Genomic DNA, 20,605 nt, shown 5'->3' on the forward strand with positions numbered 1-20,605 from the left:
CAATGGTAAACCTCGGAATAGGAAGGGCGGGTGGGAGTGGGTGGGGTCTCCTCCTTTTTCGGGCCGTGACGCCACACTGCAGGATTTCTACCCACCGCTCCCCGCACCGCTGTCACCGCAACACCCGGGGTCACCGCAAAGAGCGCCGCCTAACGGCAAAATGAGCGTACCACACCGCAGTGCTTCATAAAAAAAATTAAAGAAACTGTATATTTCATACACTTCACAATCCTGTTCTGAATGAAAACAAACCCATTTGCTCACGGATACTCTTCTGAATCAAAAGTAGCCACATTTTGACAGCTCAAAATAAATAAATGAATAAAAACACATTAGTAAAAAAAATTTTAGGCTTTTTTTTGTTTGACATTTTTTGGTGTTTTCATGGTGTGCAAGAAATGTGAACAGCTTCTAGACTGATCTTTATTTTGCAGAATAAATTTACAGTTTAGTCGTTACACACCACGTTTACATCTTGCCAATAAAATTCAGACAGTTGCCAAGTTTTAATCCATTAGTTTATAACTATTGCAGAAAAAGAATGACTAAGCCTTTGCTTTTGGGAAACCACGTTCCAAAAAAACATGTTTTGTGCTGCCAAAAACGGGAACTAGCTATCTCTGCTGTATTTTCAAGTTATAACATGATATTTTTGACAGAGATTTTTTTATATAATTTTGGTATTGATTGTATTTCTTAATACTATCCGTTGGACTGGGGCATGTTTACTCTACTTACACAAATGCGACGTTTTAGATTTTGTACAATCTAACATTTTATAGTTGTGAGAGATGTCCTTTCAGTGGGTCAAATAAACTAGACGAGGGAAAAAAAAACCCGCATTGGCCAAGAAATAAAACAAACCCACGACGGTAGGAATCTGGGAAAGAAAAATTGACGAGTTGTAAAATAATGTGCATCATCATTTATTTCAGTTCAAAATCCTAGCTTCCAAAACAGGTATGTGGTTAAAGGAAATCATTTCCTGTACAGTTAAGGTCAGCAAGGTCAAGTTAGGTACAGTGCCATTTGAAAGAGACCCTCTGGAGGTGAGATGACTTGTAATGGTGTGCTCCTAAGATGGTGCTTCAGGTGATCATGCTACATTCTCTCATGTTCCTTCCACTTCGCCTAAACTAGGTTTACTTGTCCATGAGGCGCTTAGGAGGTTCTGGACTTTAGGCCATGCACACAAGTAAATTCAGTCTATTGAAGTCAGCAGGAAAACTGTGTCTAAAAAGGGAGATTTGAACATACTTTATTGTGGTAAGCCACTGCTCGTCTTCCTACTGTACTCAAGAGGAAGCTGACGTTTAGGATTAGTTTACGTTAAGCTACATCCGTAATGGATATTCCCAGTACTGAACTTCATCTACAAGCACAAGTTGTGCATAAGTTAGCTCTGGGATACCAGCATACATTATGTGGACTCATTAATGTCACAGTCTTGATGAAGAAAACTCAAGGCTATCAATTTTATCACAACCCACCCAGACTCTCCCAAATGTATTGCCCTCCACTTTCCCTCAAATAAGTCTTTAATGAAGCCAACATACACAATATTACAAAACAAAATGAGAACCGTAAAGGAAAATGATCAATGAAGTGACTGTACGCACCTCACTGATTAACCTGTTGGTGGTGGAAATTTATTTTTGCAGCATTACAATGCATTAACTAACTCTTGTTAAATATATGTATATATTTGGATATATATATACACAAACTCATGAGAAAAACTTAAAAGTCTTAACTTTATTATGTTTTGTTGTTAGAACCATGATAATGGTTTGAGAAAAAAAAAAAAGGGGTAAATGCAAATAAAAAAATCAAATCGGACTCCTTTTTTTTGTTTTCCATTCAAAATGTTTTTTTTGTTCTCATTGGTAGTAGTGACACTGAATTCAGGCGATTTGGACAGATCCCTTAATGATGATCAGCGGACCAGACGTTGGTGACGAGGTCCTTAGACAGGCCGTCCGCCCTGTTTCTCTCTCATCCAGGCATGGATCCTCTCCTTCAGCTCAGGCACTGCAGAGTTAACAACAGACTGTGAGGAGCAGCTTAGAAACTGACACACAATCTAACAGGTGGTGAGTTAATATGACATTTAGGTGTCCTGAAATAACTTGCCTAGCTATAAAACTGCTCTGTAGAGTAAGAAATACACTTTGCTTTGAATAGAAACTCCAGCATCATGATGGGTTTACCTGACTCCAGCATGCTCTCTGTGAGTGGCTGCCTGTTGAAGGGATCAGTGGGGGAATTGAGCAGGTGGCGCAAGATGATGGATCTGTCCATGATGTTCCCCGAAGGCAATATCACAGGGTCAGTCATCAGTGTGTCCATCAGAGGGTCTGTTATAAAACAGTCAGGTACACGTTGAATGGAGAATTAAGACAGAACTATTCTAGGAAAATTCAGCAACCGACACCGAGGACTGGCACCTTTATTTCATCCCATTAAACACTACAGTTAAAATACCTTATTTTCCATGTTGTACTTAAAGCTGTTCAGCATGCTTCTCATTCAATTTCTATTTTCTTTTTTTGTATTATTTACTGTAAATCCTCATGTTTTCTTTTGGTTTAATATAGTTTTAAATTTATTTTGTTTTATTGCTTATTTGTTTTCACAGGCTTAACTTTTTCAAGTCTATCGGATATATTTAAACTCTTCTTGATGTTGTGCAGTAGTTTGGCCAACTTAAGTTATGTAGAAATATGCTGTATAAAAAATATGCTTCAAATGTTTTGCATACATCTGGACAGAAGTGTTTTACTAACTAGATTAGCATTTGCAACTGCTTCTAAATTAAGAATAAGTCAAACAAAAGATGATAAAATAAACAAGATATATTCAAATTAATCACAGTGTAAGGCATATTTTTCATCTTAAAACATTATTTATGTGTACGTGTGTGCGTGTGCCAGTGACTTGTACAACCCCAAGTGCTGAAAAAAAATGATGTTTTATATGACAGCAATATTGGTGCACCTTTCAAAACATGAGTAAACAAAATATCCAATAAATACTCATTAGCAGCATTTGATAAAGTGCGTCCTATATTAAAATGTCACAAGGTTTCTACAGTGGGACTTGTGTGTTACAAAAATAAAACCTGGCGTGGGAGATTTTAACCACACAGACAGCTGACACTCAAGTCTTCTGTACGGCACACTCCAATCAACTGTGGTGGGTTGGCTGGTATATCTGGGAATCAAAGGAGGTATGTAGACCACATTCTCTTTCGAGATTATATTAAGTCTGTGGTTACAGGATAGCCTTGCTCTAAGCTGTTGATATGACCTATATGAGCTGCAAAATCCACGGCAAATGTCTAGAATTCAATAGCAACAGACGCTGCTGAAAATCCTGTCTGGCAGTGACTGACCTGGGCTCACACCAAAGGTGACTTTTTTTTATTTGGGCCAAAGATTTAGTGAATTACTAAGTGGAAGGTCACCAAAATAAACTTTTAAATTGACAAATTACTCATATTTAAAAACTGTATTTGTGGATCTTATTCGCCATCCATTATGATGCTTTTGGACAGACAGACTTGGCAACCATACAAAAATTTTAAATATGTAGACTAGACAGCTTATGGATGGAATCGATAGTAAAGCACGTATAAAAGTGGGATGTTAGTACAGAGTGTGTGAGAAAGAGGATGCAGAGCTTCTTGACCCTCTATACACCTATTGGAAAACCAGACTCAAAAGTTGTAGTTATGCTGCTTAAACACACTGTGGACACACAGACAGACACAGACACACAGACACACACACACACACACACACACCTTTAAACTCATCAGGTGCGTCACTGTAGTCCATTTCAGACTGGGAGTTCTTGGCGACTATTTCCTCCACCTTCTCTGATAGCAGCTTGAATTTCTCGATGGCAATGGAGGACTTAATACCAGCCTTCCTCATCTTTGAGATCACCTCTTCAAAGAGTTCACGGCTGTATGACCTCTGCAAAGAAACAAAAGAAGGAAGATTTATTAGAGAGCAACAAGTCTTTGAGGGGAGTATTCAGAACCTTCTTGTAATCATATTAAAGACTTGAAACCCAGCTTGTAGGTTGTGATACTGGATGCAACAAGCAACGGCCAGATTATTTAATGTACAAACTCTATGTAACACACTCCTAATATTACAGCATGAACAACAACACTGGCAAATTAGAAGACTGACTAATACGTCACAAGTTGTTTATCATTTATTGTCTGTAAACAAATCACATGCTATTAATATTTTGAAGTCAATATTGATTTTTTTTCTTTGCCCCAACAGATGATTGAAAACAAAATGTGCAAAGTAGAAATCTGTTGCACTTAAGGCCAGAACAATGAACACAAAATGGAAACAAATATTTTCTTGTGTTTGATCAATTAGAAGTAGAACTGACAAATGTTGTCAAATAATATTACACTGTCAAGCCCACACAGGGCCGCATTAACACATTACAGTGAATACTATTTGTACTTTTCAATTCACACATCAGAATGAACTAATCAACAGGATTTGGTTCCCGCCTGCTTCAATTATCTGGTGAGAAATGGATATTCATGAATAGTGGGGTGAACTTTGACAAAGTCACTGTGATGATTGGTGAGATGAAACACTGTACTGCATTGACCAAATACAACAGGGAATTCATGCAAGTGTCTTGAAGGCAGTATGGCCATGACTGATAATTGACCAGGATGTATGCCTATGGCATTCTCTGATAATGATTATAAAGTTAAGAGTTAGAAAATACTCTCTACACAGAGTTAAGTCTCAACCTTATGAGTGAAAATACTATATTTGTGATTAAATGTAAAGTCCCCCCCATCAGTCCCAACCTGGTCATCTGCAATTGCTTTAGCAAAGCGGGCACAGTCCAGCTGAAGGTAGATGTCAGTCAGCTGGTCTAGGAGCTTCTTGGGCTCAAAGCCATACTTCTCGGGGTTCTCCACTTTCAGGTCCCGACACTTGGGCCCACAGAGCTGCTGGAGGTTAAAGTTCAGCATGGCAGCTAAACGAGGTCCCAGCTCCTGCGTGAAGAATGGCAATTCTAGTTCAAAATGTTCAACCCAGGCAGATAATGTTGGCTTTACATTCATATACAGTGTATAACTGAGAATACATTTCCTATCAAAGAGCTAAGAACACACAAAGCGCAAATAACAAAATGTCCAGTGAGGACAGGGACACTCACAGGCCTGAGGAAAGGCTTCTGGACCTGCTTGGTGAGGATGTGGAACATTTCAACCGTTTCTGTAGCCAGGGCCAGATAGGAGCGAGACACCCGCTCATCCTGAGTCAGCTGGGACTGCCGACTCTGCTGCTGCTCCTGAAAGTGTGCAGGAAAACACATAAGCATTACTATTCTGCAACATACGTTCTCCCAGGTTTCAAAGCTCAAGCAGAATATGAGTGAGGTGATAACATGCACCGCCTCACAGACAGCTGATAACCCCTGTGACCTTTGTTACAGTTTTGTCTTTGAAAGTTTAATTTTAGTCTAATGCCTGTGATTCACAATAAAGGCATTTTAATTACTTCAATTATGTTTTCATTGCCGACGGAGAGCACAAAATAAATAGATAAATACAAGACCCAATAAGGCTGAGCACTGACCCTCGGCAGCTGATCCCACTGCTCCTTATTCTTCATCTCCTCTTGAACTTCGTGGATACGCTTCAGGGATTCAAGGCTCTCATCTAACAAGAAGGTGGTGTCATTAATCAGCATGTTGATGTAGCGCACAAACTGCTTGCCAGAGCTGGAGGGAAGTAAGAACAAAAGAAGACAGAACAGGTCAGGCTGGAAATGATCTGACAGCCACAGATTCAAGGCTCACAATTCTTTTTACATAACTGTAGAAGCTGTTTTGTTAACAGAAAACTCACTTAAACTCCTCCATGAAGGTGCCATGGTGGGCAATGTTCTGCCACAGACTCTTGAAGATAGTGCTGATATGGTACCGTATAGTGAACTTATCATAGAACTCACTGGTAGCTCCGGTATGCTCGACATCTGACCAGAGAAGACAGGGTTGTTTTTTTTTGTGAAAAAGGAAAAGATCACAACTTTTTTTGGCAGATTATAATCAACACTATATTTTACATTATGTAGAACAACAGCTCAGAAATAACTACAGCACACAGAAAACTCACCAGTGTAAAACTTCATGAGGGCGGGGACCAGCTGCTTGACAGACAGCGGGTGGTTCTCCATCATTTCAGAGAATCGCTGAGTACGAGGCTGTACAGCAGGGTTGGTGACAAACAGCACCTCCACCAATTTGGCGATAAGGTAGGGGTTCCTGATGTAGTTCTGACTGCAGATGAACACCACCAAGAAGGTGACGATGTCCTGGACACAGGGCTCATATAAAACCTGGGGGGAGTACCTGGAAGAAAGGAGGTGGTGAGGTGGAGAAAGGGAGGAAACAAGCAGGACTGTTAACAGCATATAAATCACTTCTGGCTTTAGTTTCTGTATTAATGCAGATACTGATTTATAGCACACAAATACTGAATATTACGTATTGGTAAATGTATGTTAAGTATGTAAATAGACAAAATACTTAGATTGACATTAAACATTTGTATTTTTTCTCATTTCATATGGTCTCTTCTTTTAAACAAATATGTTAAATAGGGCCCTTTTTACCCCCATCTGCAGGGAATAAATTGTTAAGACATGGTAAGAGAAATCAACAACTTACTGCACAACAAAAAGCAGAAACTCTGCCACATCTTCAATGTAAAACTCGGGCAGAGCAGCAAAGCTTTTGGGAATCTCAGGGTTCAGAGGCAGGGCAATGCTGTGTAATGGAGAAAGGAATAAACGTTCTTGATTTATGATGTACTCTGAAGTGAAACACAGCAGAACAGACTGAAATACAATGTGATGCCACATGTGTTCCTATTACGTCAATATCACAAATAACAGCAACATGGTCTGTTAGTGGCGAGGTGACTCACTTGGGGTAGGCAGGGTCTACCATGCGAAGAATGAGCTGAATGACGGTGCTATAAAACTGCAGACATCTGCGGAGCAGGTTCTCATCCAGAAGGCCCACGTCAGCACAAGCTTTGGCTCGCACCAGTTTCTGACAGGACAAAGTCACACACGATAAGGATCGCATCTCAGTAAATATGCTCTACTGTATAATCCTGCATGCTTCAGCATTTAAGGAACAACTCCTCCGCTTTCATCCAAATACACGAGACTGAGATGTGTTGAACGCATTTGCTGGTCTGTACCTTTAAATTGGTGCTGAAGGTTTGATCTAATAAATGCATGAAGGATGATGAACTGACCTTGAGCTGGGTTTTGCACCGTTTGAGCATCTCTCTGTGCCGACTAGCCAGGGGAGAATCCTTCCATTGGCTCTCACTGTTTTTGAGCTCCTCTACAGTCCTACCATGAAAAAAAAAACAGTATGAGTGCACACACTGTGAATATGCTGTGATTACCTGTGTGGATGTGTGCGTGTGTGTGTACCTGTTGAGTTCACGGATGGCACGCAATCTGCGGATGTAGCGCCGGCAGCCAGGCAGGATGGACAAATGGTGGGTGTGAAGCGTCAAGAAGAAACACTCGGTGGGGAACTTGGGTTCTGAGAACTTTGTGGGGTCTTCGTCTGTCCATGTTTACAGATAAAATGATCCCAATGTAAATACAAATCATCAGGACCATACAATTTAATATCAGCTTTACTGCCTACACAGACATAGGCTAGTTTATCAAGATACACAGGTCCATGTGTCGAAGGGTTTGTTTTTATTTTAATATAATGTTATGAGTGGTATATGGTACAGCTGTGAATGAGTCTGGAGGACTAGATTAAGTGATTCTTGTGGGACTAATTGGCTCACTTCTTAAATCACAGATCTTGCACGTTGATGAATCACTCCGCAAACTGATAAATATGCAAAATGGCTTTTAGATTAATTATAATGGCAGCAGTTTATGAGCCATGTAGTCAACTTGCATTTACTGATATTAATGTAATACCAATTAATCTGTTCATGCTTTATGAAGAAATTATTTTTTTAAAAAGCAAAACATTTTCTTACCCGGAGTTCTCACAATCTTGTATAAAAGTATTTTCATTTAGGTTAACTTACGCAGTTCAGACAGCCAGCTCTTAAGCTCTTCCATGGTGGCTTTCAGACGAGTCTCTTCTAGGCTGACAACAAGGCGACAGCGTGGATGGAAAATGTAGTAAGGGTCCACAGTCTCCAGCTTGATCTTCATGCTCAGCTGTTGCAGCACCCATAAGAAGTTGAGCATGAAGCCGTCTGTCGACACCAGCTTGTCATCGGTCTGAGAGAAATGAGAAATTGGTGCTTAAAAAAAAAGTCTAAACTTCATGAATGAAATGTATTAAAATCCATACCAAAGTTTATGAATGCACACACACACACACACTAGTCATTTTTAAGTTTTCTGTTTTAATTAATAAGAAGATGACATCGAACAAAATGTATATTTGCAGCATTTTTTTTTTCTTACGGTGCAAGTCTGGTAACCTATAAAACAATCACTTTAATAACTGTTGTATGTGGAGTGAGGGACTTGTGGAACCTACCTGCATCTGGGCTTTCTTCACATTGTAGTTGACTAGAGCTGCCATGTAATTAAGAGCTAAGTCGCGTGTTTCTCCATTCAGTAGGATGTTGTGGAGAACTTTGAAAAGGTCACCCTGATAAAGACGACAAATAATTACATAGATTATTCTCCATTGGTGCAAAGAACAGCAATACAAACAACATTAAAGGTGGAGACTCACCCTTGCTGACTCCAGGTAGTGCTGCAGCGACTGGCTAACAACTCGTGTGTTCTCCATGGTAATGGCTGGGCCAGAGAAATACTTGTCTCCTACTTTGGTCTGAGCAAAAGAAAAGCGTTGAGTCAAGTCATTAAAGATTTTCTGTATACAGAACAACTTGCCGCGTTGCAGTATTCATTTCTGCATTACTATTAAAAAAAAAAGGTGTTCCATCCATTCTCAAATAATTTCATGCTTTTTGCATTTTTATGTATTCAACTGATTAGACAGAGCTACAAGACCCATCAGTGGTAGGACTCACATCATCCTCAGCAAACACAGAGAGGCTGAAGAAGGCTCCCAGGTAGGACAGTCTCTGGATCTCTCTGCCGCAACCCGGGCTCAGAGGTTTGGGACACCATAGAGGCAGCGATGTTACCTGCATGGAAGAGCCGCGACAGATACAGATTACACCGGAGGGTAAACGGGAAACCTTGATGGAACACATGTTATTGACTAGTGCCGTGTAGTGTTGATTATAACCCCCAAATGAAAAGGTTAATAAAGCCCTGGGAAAGATAGCGTGTATTCATCAACAATAGTGTTTATTAATAATTAATATTACTTCAGTAAGGAATCACCTAAGAGAGTTTAATATAAATTCAAAGCACTTTGTTACAAAGAATGTTATGCCACCAAACAGAGGCCAGAGTCCTTTTCCATGCAGAGAGGAATTCTTTCTTGCCCGTTTTCTGTTAGGCAGGAACAAGTCTTAGCGCCATGCAGGGCTCATTTCTCTCTGCTGATGCCCGCTCAGCGTCCTGGTATGAGGAAGGTAAATAAACCATACGGGAGCCCTATTGGCAAATAAAAATTAAGGAAATTCTTTCTGACAAAAAATTTTGACAACTTTTTTTTTTTTTTTTCAGAAATACATGGCCTAAATAATCTGAGCCACAAGAAGATAATGATAAACACTTTAGTGTCATAATGTAGCTTTGCCCATCCAGCTGTATACTCACCAAACTGCACACTGGGTGAGTCTTTCCGAACTTAATTTCACAAAGCTCAGATAATGCCTGTAAAAACAAACAAAAAAACACAACTGATGCAAATCCACTGTTAAGATTTTTTTGTAAACACATGATTTGTTTACAAATAAATCAAGTAACGGGGTGTATTTTTTTTCTTATCTCCACAGAATAATTGATATGATTTTTACAAGACTTTGATACCATTTAAAGTTTCAGTTAATGATTCATATTACTATTTGTTACATTTTTAGGATGCAGTTCACAACCTACTTTATTCAGTCAGGCAGCCTGAAACAAATTTCTACAATACTTAAATTATACTGATGTTCTGTGACAAATGTGACATTTTCAAATGCACCAAATCAGATGTTATTATATAATAATAGTATTGTGTATGCATGAACATACTACTGTACTTGTGTGTGTGAATTTCTACATAAGGAATCATATCTGTCCAAGGGGAGAAACAGCACTGTGGGAACACTATGATACTACAAGCTGAAGCGTCTCTGAACACATATGGTGCCTATAGTAAACAGTATATATGTGGAGCTGTATATCTACTGAGCAGACAGGTGGTTTGACAGGTTGCCTCCTCATCACACCCTTCTGTACTGTTTATACCCTCGAGAATTAATGTGAATATTTCAGGTTCTGTAGCGAGGACATCATCTCCTTACCACGAGGGGGAATTTATAGTTGTCACTGTCGAAGGAACATTCTTTCACTGCCAGAGCCAGACCGTGGAGGATGGGAATGAAGATCTGAAAAACAAGGTGATAGACATAATGTGCTTCATAGTCATGTCAACTTTTAGAACTGCAATCCCAGGTAAGAGCTAAATTTCAAATGGACCATTTTTGCATAATATTTAGTGAAATTATTGCAATTTTCTTCCCATTGAAGGAGAACCTGTCCTAAAAATGGCATCATGCCATTTACATGCAATATATACAATTAACTGAACTCATTCAGTGCAATGAACTGTACAGTTGCATGATACTGTATGTGTGGCGGTTCCATTTTATGGGAATGGCGTGATTCCAAGTGTCACCCTGGGTTACTGGTTTTAGCTTCCTCATAATGAATTTAACAATTGCAAGAAGCATAGACCGAAACATGACTGCACACTGATCTGCTTTCCCAGTTGTTTCACAGCATTTTGATGAACTACTTCAGGCTCCAGAAGCACAGTGCACTGATTCTACCTCCTTCTACATGCTAGACTGCTCACAGTTGGGTTTGCAGATTTTGCTGCTCGTGAGGAAAGTGACAATTAAAAGTGGGTATCTGTGCTCTGCTTAGTTGAGTCATCTGGTATGTATAGTTTATAGCTGGATGACATGAGCTGTATTTTTTGAATATGCATAACAATGACACCGTTGCAGATGATCCAGATCTTTAAAGTTGTTTAAATAAAAAAATAAAAAATGCCTATCTATATTTGTGTTTGTCCTGTAATGGATCTTTTGGGGGTTTCTTTCTGCTCCTGTGTATTGGGATATTTCTACATTAAGTGACATTAAGTGTAAACAACCATCAAAAATGGACAGGCATGCTTCCCACCTGTCTGAACACTTCTTCCTCCTGGTGGGTAATGCGCACCAGCTCCTGAATGAAGCCGTACGGAAGGTTCCGACACAACATATAAGGTACCAGCAGAGACTGTTGGAGAGGGCTCCTGTAAACAAAAAGCAAATCACTGTGTTGAAAATTATTTCATAAAAAACATGTCTGGAAGCAAGGTGAAAGAGTAGTTGCTATGGAGACAGAGTGAAAAAGGAACAGAACGTACACGAATATAATGAAAAATAAGAAAATAACTCAAAGACTGTCACAGTGTGTGACTGGCTTTCTTACCGAGGCTGGGTCAGGGTGCCTTGAAGGACCAGGGCTGCATGGGAAATACACTGAGAGCGAATGTTACTGAGAAGCTGGCTGACATTCGGTTGGCTACACATCTGAGAAAGACACAATGAAAGGACAAGAGAGAAAACGGTTAAAGTGTGTGTGTGTGTTTTTTTTTTTTTTAATAGGACTGTGTCGATTCCACAGAAATTCAGACACTGTTGAATCACTGTGTTCTTTGATTAACAAAAACTCTGCTTATTTGCAGAACAACTGGCCTGTGAGAAATATAAAAAGAACTTCAAATATCAGTTATTATCACAAGGCTCACTATATTTCATAATCTTAATGCTATGACAGAAGGTTTTCTTCTCCAATAAGAGGAAAATAAAAATGACTAATCTAATAGAAATCGTGGTTGAGACATTCCGTCTACCTTGGGAGCTTTCCTCTCCTCCATGCCAACACTGTCAAAACGCTCGATGAGGTAGTTCAGCATCTCTGTCTCCTTGCATGCTTCAATGGTGAAGCGGTCGCTGGCTGAATCGCAGGACATCCCTCCTCCACATGCACCGAGACTACAAACAGGAAGGCAAACACAGAAACAGAGTGGCTCGTTAATCAACAGAAAACATCGTAGCACAGTGGGATGCACCGTTAGCATTCAAACATCATCATGTGTGAATGGTTAACAAGCTCAAACCCAACATTTGAGGGTCCTGAAAGAAAACAAACTATGAAGCGTTAGTGAAAGCTCAGTTCTCAGATCTTGAAAAACAAAAAGAGTTTATGTAAATATTTAAAAGCCCGTTTACAGAAAATCTCTGAAGCCAACATTAACATTCGGCTTGTCACATTTAGCTGACAAATGTGGTGAGAAGAGTTTGAATTGTTGTTGGTGGTCAGCTTTAACAGCATAACTTGTACATGATTAGCTTCAAAGCACAACAAATCCCAGTAGGTAATGACATCAACTTATTCATTCGTGCAGGCAGTGCTGGAATATCACTTCTGCCCTGAGTTATAACTATTCTTGAAGCTTAAAACAAGTAAACATAATTTGTATTGTTAAATAAATAAGAAAATATTAATATTGTAAAAAGTTTTGACTTTGTCTTCACAAGAGAAAAAAAAATAGCTGATTCAACGTAGTTTAATATGTAGAAGCCTATATAGTGCAGGGATTCCCCTTTTTGTCTCATGATGATACTCCCATTTCTAAAACTCACAATTCAGTTCTACCAGCCATTTGCATTAAAGTCACATGCTCTTCTAGATGGGTTAATAATAATGAAATGATATTTCCTGGAAGTTTACATGGTGTTCTGGGCTGAGGGTCCTTTCTTTGGGATGTGAAAGACTCTTGTTCATAATAGCGCGTACATTCATACTGCATTGAAATGAAAGCCAATCAACAACTCTGTAAGTAGGCTAAGAAAAGTCTTCTGAAATATGGGCTCATTCATAAGAGTTACAGCTGTTTGCAGCACATTTCACACATAAGCGCCCTCTGAAACTGTATTTGATACTTACCGACACATTACATATAATAAAAGTTCTACTTATGGGACCGTCTGATTGTTAAGTCTCCATCAGTTTATCTTTCACCGCTCCAGCATGGCGTATTTGTGCACCATTAGTGGAAACACTGCTGGGCCGACTGGTACATGCAGTAGGCCCATCCCTGAGCAAGCGCGCACACACATTAACACACACCGTGCAGCGGTGTACCTGGACCCAAACTGAACCTGTGCAAAATCCTCCTCCTCATCGGAGTCTTCATCACTGCTGTCCTGAGACATGTCAGAGAGGGCATAAAACAGGAACGACAAGGGGCTAACAGTACAAGAAAAAAAGACAGGAGAAGCGAGAGAAAAGATTGGGAGGAAGGAGGATGTAGTGCGAGCAGAAGACGACAGAAGGGAAACAAAAAAAAAACAGAAAACAATATCAAGACAAATGTGGAATGGTGACAGGAAAAAAGGACACAGAAGAAGGGAGCACTAAGTATGCAGAGTTGCGTGCTGCCTTGAAGTCGAGCACTTGTGCTGGGTTTTAAATATTCATTATTGCCATTATGTCTGTAGCTTTAACACACTGACAAAGCATTTTTTTTTTCTGCAGATAACTGATCTCTGTGCCACGATTACGCATATAACCTGTCAATGACAAGTGTGAGCCACATCTTATTTGTTTGAGAATTTTATAGCCAACAAAGAAATGATAAAACCTTGTTGCTAAACTATATCTAACATTAGTTATTTGTGGAAGGTCTACATCGTATAAAATGATGCGTGTTAGCAACAAGCATCCTTAATATTGTAAATAAAGACAATATAATTTGTTGGTACTGAAAACTCATTTAAAATATATGGAGTTTTGATTGGCTGATTATTTTTTTTAAAGCATTGATGTTAATTCCAACTTGGACATTTTTGACAGAGATGATATGTTATAATTACTACTGGAAGTCATTTTTTTTCTCTTAAAATTTTAAACCACAATGTAACAATATCAAGTTGCTCATTGATTTTAGATGTGCAATGTACATCTTACTCAACTGAGATACTTATAAGCTTGTGTGGATGAGAACTGCACGAAACTTAATATAAGAAGCAACGTGACCACCAAAAAAGGACTTGGCCAAAGATTTAGTTGACAGACTCTCGGTTCACGCCGAACCTAAAATCTGGTGTCTCGTAAAAAGTTTTCAGTGTGTTTGCTTGTGTGTGCACTCCACACTGACATGCAGGTGACAGATGAGATACCTAGCCGGCCGGATCCTGGCAGCAAGGGCAGCCTGTCGAGTATTCAATCTGGGAGACGGAGGCACCAAAGGAGGGGTTGTGGAGGATGGTTGGTTGGGAGCCCTGGGCGAGCTCAAGGAGAGGGACTGGGGGCTGGGTGGTGGCACTGGAACTGGGGTGTTGGGAGGAACAAAGGGCCCTGCAGGGCTGGGAGAGGGTCCAGGGAAACTAAATCCTCTGTGACCTGGGCTCGACGGGGAAGGAGCCCCCCAAGGAGTGGTGACAGAGTAAGGCCGATATCGCTGGGAGATGGGCATTGGGGCAGATGGAGGATTGAGGGTGCACCTCGGTGTAGCAGTGGCGGGCGGGCTGGGGGGAACAACGAATTGTGGGGTAGAAGGTGTAGAAGGTGCAATGGATGAAGTAGGGGTGGAGGGAGATGGGGAAGTCCTCCTGGCTGCATCCAAAGCCACTGGTTGAGGACTACCACAACCATACAGACTGTGGACAACATTGATGAGATGGTCGTTGGCATAAATGATCGAGTAACAATGTGTTAAAAAACAGAAATGATCAAAGCAAAACCAGAAAAACTTTGATAAACACATGGCAGCTTCCAATCACATCGTAATAAATAGAGAAAACACACTTTTGAGGAGGTGTGAAGATAACAGCCAATCCACAGCCTTGATATGTTTCTGTTAGCTAAACATAATAAAGGGTACTTGCCTGGACAGAGAGCTGGCTCCAAAGGACCCAGCACCTGGGCCCATCGGGCTGCCACCTTGGCTGGAGGGCTGCACCAGCGTCAGACGGTGGTCGGGGGATTTGGCTGCTGCAATTGGCTGTGAGGTGGCGGTCAAGCTGGCGAAGGGGTTGTGCACACGTGACTGGGTGGACATCATTAAGACTTCCATCAGGATCTGGCCGATGAGGTCTTTAAAGTCAGAGTATACTGCAGGACAAAAAGAATCGACAACAGTAAAGTCACCAAATGCAGGACTCTTTTCAAATGTAAATAAACAAAGTTTGCCTTTCTGCAGATGGTTATGGTGAGAGATAAAAATGTGGTTCAGTAACATACCATCTTTAGGGCTCTGGTGAAACTCTGTAGCCAGTGAAGGGAGAAAGATGACATCTCTGTCCTGCTCCTTCCACGATACGCGGAGGATCTTACAAACAAGCTGCAGAGCCTGTTCTTCAGAGACATCTGAGTTTGCAGAGGTTTCCTGAGAGAGAGACAGAAACAGTGAGGGTTGATAAAAAAAAAAAAAAAAATCATGAGACATTTTCTGAGTACATGCCACATGTGTTAGCATTACATTACATTATTCTCAGGATACTCATGATAACTCTGGCGGAAGAGACAGCTATGTTGAAAATGAAACCAAGAATGCTGATGGGCAGTCCCCAAATACCTTTCTGTAAATACCCAAAGACTCCTTTATTGTTTATTCATTTAAGAATAACTTGATCATCAAATGGGCACAATCCAAATCAAGTGGGCCAAGTAATTAAGGACTGTTTACTGCATCTGTTTACCTTTTCAGTCAAGTTCCTCTTCTCCCTGCGGTCACTGTCCTCCACCTCCATGTTCTCTATCCCTGAGTCCACATCCACCTGGGACATGCTGAAATAAAAGAGAAAGGCAGAGCTTCAGATGTCTCTTCATCTTTAAGCAACTATACTGAGATTAAAAGCTCAGTGGTTCGTAAGAAGTGTCATATTTGTATCATCTCTTGTACAACAAACTATTGGAATTTATACAACTATGTAATTTTACATCCACCTTTCAAATCCACAGGTGAGGAGTATTTGACACTCAAAACAATAACAAGGCAGTACATAATACCATGAGAAAAAAAAACCGCGTACCTCTTTTCACAGGAGGCAGGGTCAATGTCCATGCTCTGCGACCGGGACAAACTCTGGGACTGAGTCTCAAGGCTGTTGGAAGGGGAGCTGGAGAGCGAGCTCACCCCCTCGCTGCTCTGACTACCATAAGCCACCCCTGCAAAAACAAAACACAACAATACTGCTGAAGCACAAGAAAAAGACACATCAAATGTGACACAGATGTGTCAAAATATTTCGATTTCTTAACGAAGCATTTTCTTGTTTACCCTGGAAAAGGTTTCGGCTTCAAGTTAGATTGTAAGAATTAGATTTGTTTGTTTACTTTTGTTTTTTTTCTAAAAGGATACACTGCATGAATCTTTGCAATCAAAGCGCCACACTTTGGAGACACCAACCAGAGGAGATACAGTTTGCCAAGACAGCCCCATCTTCTAAGTCTCTACTAAAAAGTTATTTATAAATTACCTATATAGATACAATCACTTTTAGACAGCCAATAAAAGTTTTACATTTCATGTCAGAACTTTTGCTACAGCTCACAAATGAGACTGAGGGAAACCAACTGTTAAGACACCAAAAGGTTAGCAAAGGTTCAGATTGGTGTTTTTAAGTTCAGGATGGTGTGCCATACTGTTATAAGCTCTGATCACTGCAAACAGGTAGAGAGAAAGCTGATTAACACTTAAGAACTTAGTGGATGAAGGGCTGGAATTAAAAACCCTTTCCTGGTTGTACAACTATCATATGCTTAGCAATCCTTAGGTCAAGTAAAAAATGTGTACACACGCAGTGTCAAGGAGAATACACATAGAAGAAAAATGAACACGCATCAAACATTTCCCTCAGAAAATCACAGTTTAACCAATTATGAACTGCACCATTTGCATGAAAGAGTAGACATTGCATAGCACCATCCACATGTATGCACACCAACAAACAATGCAAAGAAACTGTGAATGAATCCATACATGGCTCACGCTACCATTTTCTAGAGCAGTACATAGGTGAAAGCCTCAATTCTGTACAGCAGGGTCAACACTTGCTGTCAAAAAGGGACACTGGTGAGAACAACAACCTGCTCATGTTTGTGTTGATGTCATTCAGGGTGTATGACTGATTCATGCTGCTCAAATATCAAGGTCAAAAATACAAAGACCCCTCTCAGTGCTGCGGTCAAACAACCAAGGTTTTTTTTTTTTTTTTTTTTTTGTATCTCCTGAGCCTCACCGGTTCAGTTCATAACTCTTCTGGGACAAAGGAAGAAAGCTGATCTGTTGACATCAAACCTAAATCAACGTTTTTACCCTTAAGCATTGCCAACAATAACAAATTCAAAATGGCTCCATTTATCCCAAAACCTGTCGGTCTTACCAGAGGTGCCCATAGGGGACGTGGCAGGGGTACCACTGTGGACATTGAGCCCCAATGATTGAGAGGCAGCTGGTGGCACGGGTTGGGGTGCGGCACCTGAGGGTCCAGGGAGGGGTCCAGGTGGAGTCTCCCTCTGGGGGGACGTCAGGGGTGTGCTGAGAGGGGTGCTGGGCTGGGACGCCCCTGCCAGTCGAGCCAGTCGCCTTCTGCGGATCTTTTAATGAACGTACGACAATATGTTCACATACTCAAAAGTGCTGTGCAGAGCCCTGCATACAGTGAGCGGGCATTAGACAAACCTTCTTAAATGTTTATTGACAAGTTCGTGATTTAGTGTTTTGTTTTGTACATATTATTTTTGGATGAACGATCGGCACCATTAGTCACAGTTGATCATTACCTCTACACAAAAGACTGCAAGTTTTCATTCATTTGTATTGAAGTCACAAAGTCTTACGTGTAAAAAAGAGAAAAGAAGTAAGACCTCGTGAACGATGCGCTGCAACTTCATTCAGAAGAAGTCAGATGTGAGTTTCAATCGTCTCAAACAGTTTCAGTAAATTAACTTTCGACGAGATAACAGAAGACAACAACACGTCGGTGGCTGAAGGAGAACAGCTCGACTGATTGCTCAATGGTGGCCCGGTGTGGGTTTTATGCTGAGTCGTCTCGCAGGCTAATTTTTTTTTTTTTTTTTTTTTTTTTTTTGGGGTACTGTTAGCAAAACAACGTTAGCTCCTTTCAGCTAGCTCACCGCAAGAAGATTCAGTCACCTCACGTTATTAAACTCTCTGTAACCGCGTCTGTCGACACGGAGCGTGGAGGTGGGGGAAAACACACCTGTCAGATCTAAACAACACCGGGACATAAACACGGATTACGTCGTTTTTTGTAATAAATAACGTTGTCCGGCTCGCGCGCAGGCTTTAGCATCGCGCTAGCTGGTTAGCATTGTGCTAAAACGAAACGGTCCCCGACACCTGAAGACGTCCGGAACAATCAGTTCGGTTAACGCGCACCTTTTGTGTTCAGGGCTCGAGCTAAAATAAAATAATAAAAATAAATAAAATAAAAGAAGATTCTCGTCGTAACTCGATTTTTTTTTTTTTTTTTTCGTCCCTTCTCGACGATGCTAACATCGGAGCTAGCTTCAGTAGCATGAAGCGTCTCATCGAAACAACCGAAGACTTTCTAACCGTTAAACTCCGGACTGTGACGTCACTGACCGCCGTCAGCGCTCCGTTTCAGCCGCGCGCGTGTGTTGTTGTTGTTGTTGTTGTTGTTTTGTTTCGTTAAAGGTCACTCTACCTCGTCTGCGCTCAGCTCCTCCATCATCGCAGCTGTTTGAAACGACTTCACTTTTGCGCCGCTTTAAACGCGCCGGCCGGAGCCAGCTAGCTAGCTCAGCTAGCCCGTGCTAGAACGAGATGTGCATCGTCTCAACTTTCCGCTCAACAAATACGCGTCGGTCTTGATTTGTCTTCCGGACCGGAGGAGACCGGGGACGTCGGTGTCGTGGAGGTGCGGCGGAGGTGCGGCTCCTCCGAGGGGAAAAAAAAAAAAGTCTCTCGGTTTCTTGTTTTCTGTCCAGAATGAAACAAAAAGAAAAGTAGCTAGCTATTATACGTCAAAATACAACGGCGGCCATTTTGGTTCTACACGGCGTCACGTGACTTCGGGGGCTCTCGGAGGCGTGGCTTCAACTGTGTCGCATATCGATGGTTTCAGTGTCTCACCTGTTGTGTGTGTACGTAACTATTTGTTTGTGTCACTGATGAAGCGCTTAGTGGAAAACCAGCTGGCTGCTCAGAGCCTGCCAGATCTATAATGTACTGTATATACTGTGCATTTTATATTTATATTTATATTTTTTTACTGCTATTTTATTGCTTTTCTATTATTATATTATATTATATTATTTTATTCTATTATTTCTATTATTATCTTATTGCTTCTGTATGCTGCTGTAGCGAAAAAAAAAACTCCCCTCGGGGATTAATAAAGTAAATACCTACCTACCTATACTGATGTTTACTATTACAGTAAAATATTGATTTGGTCCCTCTGACTGATAAGATTATTATAGATCAGATCATATCAGATCAGGGTGGAAGCAGCATCTTACTGTTGAGCTCGTTTAAACTACTCGATAATCAAATTGTGGAGACAGCAGGTAAAACTGAGGCATTGTGAGATGATTAGATGAAAGAAAGCTCTGATACACAAGTCTCTTGTCAAGTTTTTGGACCTTTTTCTCTGATGTTTGACTTTTGGCGAGATATCTGATCATTTTAATATATATTACAGTTGTGCCAAGTCTTCATCTGAAAATGAAGGAAAGCAGTAGTGGACTTTAAAGTAGTGTTCCCTCTGAAATGCAGTAAATTGGAAGGATCATCATGTTGAAGTACTCAGGTAAAGTGCAAGTACATTAAAATTGTACTCAAGTACAGTACTTGAGTACTTTGTTTCCACCACTGTGTGCATGAACAGTCAGTGTGGCAAAAGGTCACTGACTGTAGCTATCGATGGCAAATTAGCTACTGTACAATATACAGTATGAACCCAATTTTATTACACTGCAGATTTATTATATCACAGTTACAGCCACAATACGTGATCTGAGTTTACTAAAGACAGAATAAGGTCAAATATTTCTTTGAAACCCGTTTTATTACACAAGATTTGCATATAACCAAATTATATGCCAAGTATCAAACACCCGACTTTGTTACATTAGGTGTAATTGTATTAACATGAATTCCCTTAGAGTAGAGATTTAAAGGAAACAAAAAGTGAGCACTTAATATTTCTTTTAGCCAGCTGAAAGAAGTCATAAACGTCCTTGATGTTCAGTATTATTTAAGAGGCCACACCACCACATTACAGACCAGAAGGAGCAGTACGTAATGCAGTGGTGCCATCTAGTGGTGTGAATCCATACCCTGACAGGACAGACATTTTCTCCTG

General features: G+C 40.6%; 1 protein-coding gene across 2 annotated transcripts; it reads right to left on the reverse strand.

The window, feature by feature from the left end:
• Positions 1–409: 409 nt before the first annotated feature.
• On the reverse strand, positions 410–19,297 carry ube4b (ubiquitination factor E4B, UFD2 homolog (S. cerevisiae)). 2 transcript variants are annotated; one of them, XM_069140392.1, is made up of 29 exons: positions 18,944–19,297; positions 17,636–17,849; positions 16,283–16,418; positions 15,950–16,037; positions 15,492–15,636; positions 15,137–15,362; positions 14,429–14,908; positions 13,392–13,496; positions 12,097–12,238; positions 11,673–11,773; positions 11,379–11,493; positions 10,493–10,576; positions 9,801–9,857; positions 9,101–9,217; positions 8,800–8,898; positions 8,599–8,712; positions 8,135–8,333; positions 7,509–7,647; positions 7,325–7,424; positions 6,986–7,113; positions 6,727–6,825; positions 6,173–6,408; positions 5,906–6,032; positions 5,634–5,778; positions 5,212–5,346; positions 4,856–5,047; positions 3,806–3,980; positions 2,211–2,357; positions 410–2,031 (listed from the first exon to the last, which is right to left on the reverse strand). In XM_069140392.1, exons 1-29 carry the CDS (start codon positions 18,968–18,970, stop codon positions 1,967–1,969), a joined length of 4,137 nt encoding a protein of 1,378 aa, XP_068996493.1. In that variant the 5' UTR covers positions 18,971–19,297; the 3' UTR covers positions 410–1,966. The 2 variants fall into 2 exon arrangements, with proteins under 2 accessions (XP_068996493.1, XP_068996494.1); XM_069140393.1 differs by lacking the exons at positions 13,392–13,496; positions 14,429–14,908 and having other exon boundaries at positions 18,944–19,296.
• Positions 19,298–20,605: the final 1,308 nt, after the last annotated feature.

This window comes from Embiotoca jacksoni, unplaced genomic scaffold (assembly GCF_022577435.1).
Source record: "Embiotoca jacksoni isolate LCO1_2020_lvr unplaced genomic scaffold, fEmbJac1.0.p SCAF_9, whole genome shotgun sequence".
Classification (NCBI taxonomy): domain Eukaryota; kingdom Metazoa; phylum Chordata; class Actinopteri; family Embiotocidae; genus Embiotoca; species Embiotoca jacksoni.

What these genes read in the sequence shown, in the direction of transcription:
- ube4b (XM_069140392.1), bottom strand. Translation starts at nt 18,970, where the DNA reads ATGATGGAGGAGCTGAGCGCAGACGAG. An exon ending in GTCCCCTATGGGCACCTCTG is followed by an intron (nt 16,419 to 17,635) that starts GTAAGACCGACA and finishes TTGTTTTTGCAG; the next exon opens with GGGTGGCTTATGGTAGTCAG. An exon ending in TTTCTGCTTTTTGTTGTGCA is followed by an intron (nt 6,409 to 6,726) that starts GTAAGTTGTTGA and finishes CCTTTCTTCCAG; the next exon opens with GTACTCCCCCCAGGTTTTAT.